This window comes from Zalophus californianus, chromosome 1 (assembly GCF_009762305.2).
Source record: "Zalophus californianus isolate mZalCal1 chromosome 1, mZalCal1.pri.v2, whole genome shotgun sequence".
Lineage (NCBI taxonomy): Eukaryota > Metazoa > Chordata > Mammalia > Carnivora > Otariidae > Zalophus > Zalophus californianus.
The window spans coordinates 95,039,354-95,045,179 of record NC_045595.1 but is presented as its reverse complement, the minus strand read 5'-3'; the positions used below and the strand labels follow the sequence as shown (position 1 = coordinate 95,045,179).

The 5,826-nt window shown below is 44.7% G+C and overlaps 1 protein-coding gene across 1 annotated transcript; it reads left to right on the top strand.

Moving 5' to 3' along the window:
• The first annotated feature begins 420 nt into the window (after positions 1 to 420).
• On the top strand, positions 421 to 1,173 carry LOC113918392 (proline-rich protein 23A-like). Its single transcript, XM_027586825.1, has one exon. The coding sequence runs from the start codon at positions 421 to 423 to the stop codon at positions 1,171 to 1,173; it is 753 nt and encodes a 250-aa protein (XP_027442626.1).
• Positions 1,174 to 5,826: the final 4,653 nt, after the last annotated feature.

Here is a 5,826-nt window from a genome sequence, read left to right as displayed (position 1 = left end):
CCTCCTAGAGGCCCATGAAAGTATTTCCCTAACCACGGCCTCGGCTATTGGGCTGCACAGATACCGCGATCTCTACGGGGCGGAGCCTCGGAAGGGGCGGAGCCTAGCGTGACATTTTGCGACTTTGGTTCCGCCGGCGGCACTTGAAAGATCCGCGCAGACCGGTCAGTGTGAGAAACCTGGGATTCGAACGCCCGAGGTTGAGCCCCGCGCCCTTGCTGCGCCACCAGAACCCCAGGACTACCGGCCTCTCAGGAGGCGCCCCCAGAACTCCAGGCACTCTCTCTGCGTCGCCCGGTGCCGCGCCCCGCCGCCCCCGGACGCCTCACCTGTCGTCGAGAGCTGTCCCTGCGTGCAGGACCCAGTCCCTCACACCCTCCAACAGGCCCCGGGAGAGCCGCCCGCAGCGCCGTCCAGGTGATGGGCAGCCGGCCCCGCAGCCCCAGCGCCCACCCTGAGCCCTGCTGGGGACCGCCGCCCGGAGGACCCCGCCCTGCCAAGCGCCGCCGAACCGAGGAGCCTGAGGGCCTGGAAGGCCTGGGGGGGCCCCCGGCCGCCGGCGCACTCACCTCTGTGGTGGTCCTGGCCACCGGCTGTGCCCTGCAGCTGCTCCTGGACGACGTCGACCTGGTGCTCGAGCCCGAGCCAACGTCGGCCCTGCAAGTGACCCTCGGAGAGCTCACCCTCGTGCTGGTCCCCGAGGCTCTCCTGCGCTCGGGAGGGCAGGGCCACTCTCCTGCCGGCCTGGAACTGGGCGCTTTCCTGAACGCGCCCGGGCACCAAGTCGCCGTCGAGCAGGGATTCTTCTGCGCTCCTGTCCCAGAGATGGCCGCCCAAGAAGAGGCCTACGAGGAAGATGCGGACCCCGAGTTCCTGCCGCCCGGGACCGACCCTGCTGCGGGCTCCGTCCTTGGGCTCCGCCCCTGCGCTGGAGGGGTGGCCAGCCCTCACCCGCAGGACCCCGTACCAGATCCCTGGCCTTGGGCCCCCACCCCTAGTCCAAAGAGACGCTCTCTTCTCCGCTACTTCAACCTGGACGCCCACCTTCTGGAGCCCTTCCCCAACTCGCCACTCCAACCTCTACCTCCCTCTCCGAGTCCAGGTCCCCACGCGCGCCCCCAGCGCCCCCCGGGTGCCTCCCGCAAGGCCCGGAGACGCCTGTTCCAGGAATGAACTGCTCCCACAATCCCTTGCCACCCAGTGGGCACCTTAAGACTGTCTTCGAAGAGCCGCTGGCTGTGTACATTGCACGACCTGCGACAATCACCAAGCATGAATAACAGACAGATGCTCCTTTGATGCAAGCTGCATTGCAAAATGTTGGATCAATGGCGAACCGAAACATCTGAAAGGAAATCACCTCAGCAACGAAATGCTGCTGGAAATACAGTGTACTTCCAGAAATCCGAAACGCTGCTCAGGTTATTTTCTCTATAAGGTTACGCTTAAGTAGCTCCATTCTCCCTAGTTTTGCACTTTTTTCTAAAAACCCATCCTTTCCCCAGCACCCTACCACTGCACCTCTTCCTCCAAAAATTATAGTAATTACTAAAAAAAAAAAAAAAATCTTAATGGGTTTTGGCCCCAGTGTCCGTGCTAGTTTATGACAACCTTGTCATTTTGACTTTTGGGGGGCTGTAGATGCTTTTGGGGAATCTAACAAATAGGTGTATGTGGACAAATGTTTGTTGGATACAAAACAAACATAGAATGAGGAGCGATGATCATGTGCCCTCCATTTTTTAATGAGGAGGTTATCAAATATTTTAACTATATTGGTCGGGGGATTTTTCCCAAAAGAACCAACTATTTTGCATCATTTTCTTCCAATATATTTTTACTATAATTCTCCAGTGCTGGAAAAGCTTATAATTCTAAAGACTCTGTGTTTTGATAGTTCTAAGATCCTGAATATATTTTGTGCATTGTAACTGGCATATAGAAATAATTTGTTAATGTTGTTCTGGTATCCAGAAAAATGATTTAATTTATTTAATGGCTTATCTGTAGATTGTCTTGCTTAACTAATAAATGCAATATGTCCAAAATAATGGGAATATTGTCTTTTTTTGACAAGCCTCTTACATTTTATTTTTCCTTGATTTTTTTAAGTTTATTTTCATTTTTTTTATTTTTCATTATGTTCAGTAGCCAACATATAGTACCTCATAAGTTTTTGTTGTAATGTTCAATGATTCATTAGTTACATATAACACCCAGTGTTCATCCCAACACGTGCTCTCCTTAATACCCATCACCCGGTCACCCCATCCTCCTACCCCCCTCCCTTCTGTAACCCTCAGTTTGTGTCCTTGATTTCTGTGTGTGTGTGTGTGTGTGTGTGCGTGTGTGTGCGTGTGTGCGCGTGCGCGCGCATGGTTGGTAGATAGCCCTTATCCTATTGAAGTAGTTTTGAGTCTTTCTAATCATGAAAAAATCTTGGACTTCTGTTTTGTCTATTTTGACTGACTACAAAGACTTTCTCAAATTACTATAAATATTGGCAGTTAATTGTGTGTATACATAAAATAGCTGCATGGAACCTTTGGGTCACTGGATACATACAGAAACCTGCCAACAGAGCAAATGGGACCGGGCTTGAGGCTTCAGGGATCTTAAAAATTGGATGCCCTCCTGAGGACTTGAGAAGGTAGAAAGGGAAAGACAGTAACTGCTGGGTCACCTTAAGGGTTTTTAATGTTAAATTTTAACACAAACTTTTCTGTATGCATAGATGACTTTTGTACTTCCTTATTTAATCTATTAATGTGGTGATGTGCACCTCCTAAAAAGGTAATATCTTTGCCTTTCTGCTATTCCACATTATTTGATACAATTCTAATTCTACCTTCAGTTCCTTTTTCTTGTTTTTAGTTTTGTTTTTACAAACAACCATATACAACTTCTAATTTTAAAATATATTTTGCCAGGTTTGCCTCATATTTATAACAAAATAAATTATTCATGATAAAGCTAATGTCAACAAGATGCTCATTTTTTCTGTTGAACATTATTATTATTATTTAGATTTGCCAACATGCTTTGCCAGTGTCTTTGCTCACCTTCCATTCTTGCATTCCACTCCTTCATTCCATACTTGTTTTTCTTCTTACCAAGGTATGCTCTTTAAATTCTTTCAGCTGTGGCCTGTGTGTAAATCTTAGTTTTGCATGTTTGCAAATATTTCAGTTACACTCTCAAACCTGTGTAATATGCTAGTGAGAGTTGGAATTCTAAAATAATTAGGGGCACCTGGGTGACTCAGTCAGTTGGGTGACCAACTCTTGATCTCATCTTGGGTCTTGATCTCAGGGTTGTGAGTTTAAGCCCCATGTTTAGCTCCATGCCCTGATGGGCTCCACATTGGGCACGAGGCCTACTTAATAAAATAAAATAAAATAATGCCTATACTTTCTCACCGATTTAAAGATATTGCTCTAGGGCCGCCTGGGTGGCTCAGTCAGTCAAGCATCTGCCTTCAGCTCAGGTCATGATCCCGGGGTCCTGGGGAACGAACCCCACATTGGACTCCCTGCTCGGCGGGGAGCCTGCTTCTCCCTCTGCCTGCTGCTCCCCATGCTTGTGCTCACTCTCTCTGTCAAATAAATAAAATCTTAAAAGAAAAAGAGATATTATTCTATCATTTGCCTTGCCATTTATTGTTACAGTTGAGAAGCCTTCTGTCATTTGTATTGCCATTCCTTTGCAGGGGTTCTTTTTACAATTTACTATTTTTCTTGACCTTGATATTCTACAGTGTCAACGTGATGTGTTTAGGGGGAGAAATTTTGCTTGCTGCAACTCAATGAGCTTTTTATTTTTTTATTTTTTTTATTTTTTTTAAGATTTCATCCATTTATTTGACAGAGAGAGACACAGTGAGAGAGGGAACACAAGCAGGGGGAGTGGGAGAGGGAGAAGCAGGCTCCCCGCGGAGCAGGGAGCCCGATGCGGGGCTCAATCCCAGGAAACTGGAATCATGACCTGAGCTGAAGGCAGACGCTTAACGACTGAGCCACCCAGGCGCCCCTCAATGAGTTTTTTAAATCTGGAGAATTAACTTTAAAAAAAAAATCGCAGAATGAGTATCTCTTGGACCACTGAATCCCTCTCCAATATCTGTAACTTCCAATAGATAAAGGGTGATGCTGCTTAATCAATACTCTTAACCTTGCATCTCTTAGTATCTATATTGTTTTTGTGGCCTTTATGATAACCCACTTTCTCTCTTACAATTCACTGATTCTATCCTTTTCTTTTTTCAAAATTCTGTTTACGTTCTTTATAATACAGTGTACATTTCAAATACTGCATTTTTCCTTTTCATGACTTCCCATTGCTTGTTTTTTAATATATCTACCTGCCCTTCTTTCACAACTTTTAATCAATGTCATATAAACTTTTCTTATTTAATGGGTATCTCCTCCTTTATCTCTAGAAGAATTAAGCATTCTTATTTTAAATTATGTATCAATTAGCCCAATAATTCCATTTCCTTAGGCATAAAATCTCCAATTATTTGGCAGCTATTGAGATTGATTTCCTTCTGAGTAAATAAGTCTTGTTTTGGGGACACATTTCGGGTTTTTCTGTTTTGTTTTGATTTTTCAAATTTTTATTCAAATTCTATTTAGTTGGGGCGCCTGGGTGGCTCAGTCGTTAAGCGTCTGCCTTCAGCTCAGGTCATGATCCCAGGGTCCTGGGATCGAGACCCGCATCGGGCTCCCTGCTCAGCAGGAAGCCTGCTTCTCCCTCTCCCACTCCCCCTGCTTGTGTTCCACCTCTCACTGTGTCTCTCTCTGTCAAATAAATAAATAAAATCTTTTAAAAAAATAAATAAAAATAAATTCTAGTTAGTTAACATATAGTGTAATATTGGTTTCAGGAGTAGAATTTAGTGAATCATCACCTACATACAACACCCAGGGCTCATCACAACACTCACCCTCTTTTATACCCATCAGCCCATCCCCCACCCACCTCCCCTCCAGCAACCCTGTTTGTTCCCTATAGTTAAGAGTCTCTATGGTTTGCCTCCCTCTTTTTTTTCCTTTCCCCTATGTTCATCAGTTTTGCCTCTTAAATTCTACATATGAGTGAAATCATATGGTATTTATCTTTCTCTGACTGACTTGTTTCACTTAGCGTAATACACTCTAGCTCTAGCCACATCATTGCAGATGGCAGGATTTCATTCTTCTTGGTGGCTGGGTAATATTCCTTTATATTCCTTTATATATATATTCCTCACATCTTTATCCATTCATCAGTCAATGGACATCTGGGCTCTTTCTATAATTTGGCTATTGTTGATAATGCTTCTATAAACATTGGGGTGCATGTATCCCTTCAAATCTGTATTTTTGTATCCTTTGGATAAATACCTTGTAGTGCAATGGCTGGATCATAGGGTAGTTCTATTTTTAACTTTTTGAGGAACCTCCACACTGTTTGCCAGAGTGGCTGTACCAGTTTGCATTCCCACCAACAGTGTAAGAGGGTTCCCCTTTCTCTGCATCCTCACCAACATCTGTTGTTTTCTGTGTTATTTTAGCCATTCTGACAGGTGTGAGGTGGTATCTCATTGTGGTTTTGATTTGTATTCCCCTGATGATGAGTGATGTGGAGCATTGTTTCATGTGTCTATTAGCCCTCTGGATGTCTTCTTTGGAAAAATGTCTATTCATGTCTTCTGTCTATTTCTTAACTGGATTATTTGTTTTTTGGATGTTGAATTTGATAAGTTCTTTAAAGATTTTCGGATACTAACCCTTTATCAGATATGTCATTTGCAAATATCTTCTTCCATTCTGTAGGCTGCCTTGT

What these genes read in the sequence shown, in the direction of transcription:
- LOC113918392 (XM_027586825.1), top strand. Translation starts at nt 421, where the DNA reads ATGGGCAGCCGGCCCCGCAGCCCCAGCGCCCACCCTGAGCCCTGCTGG.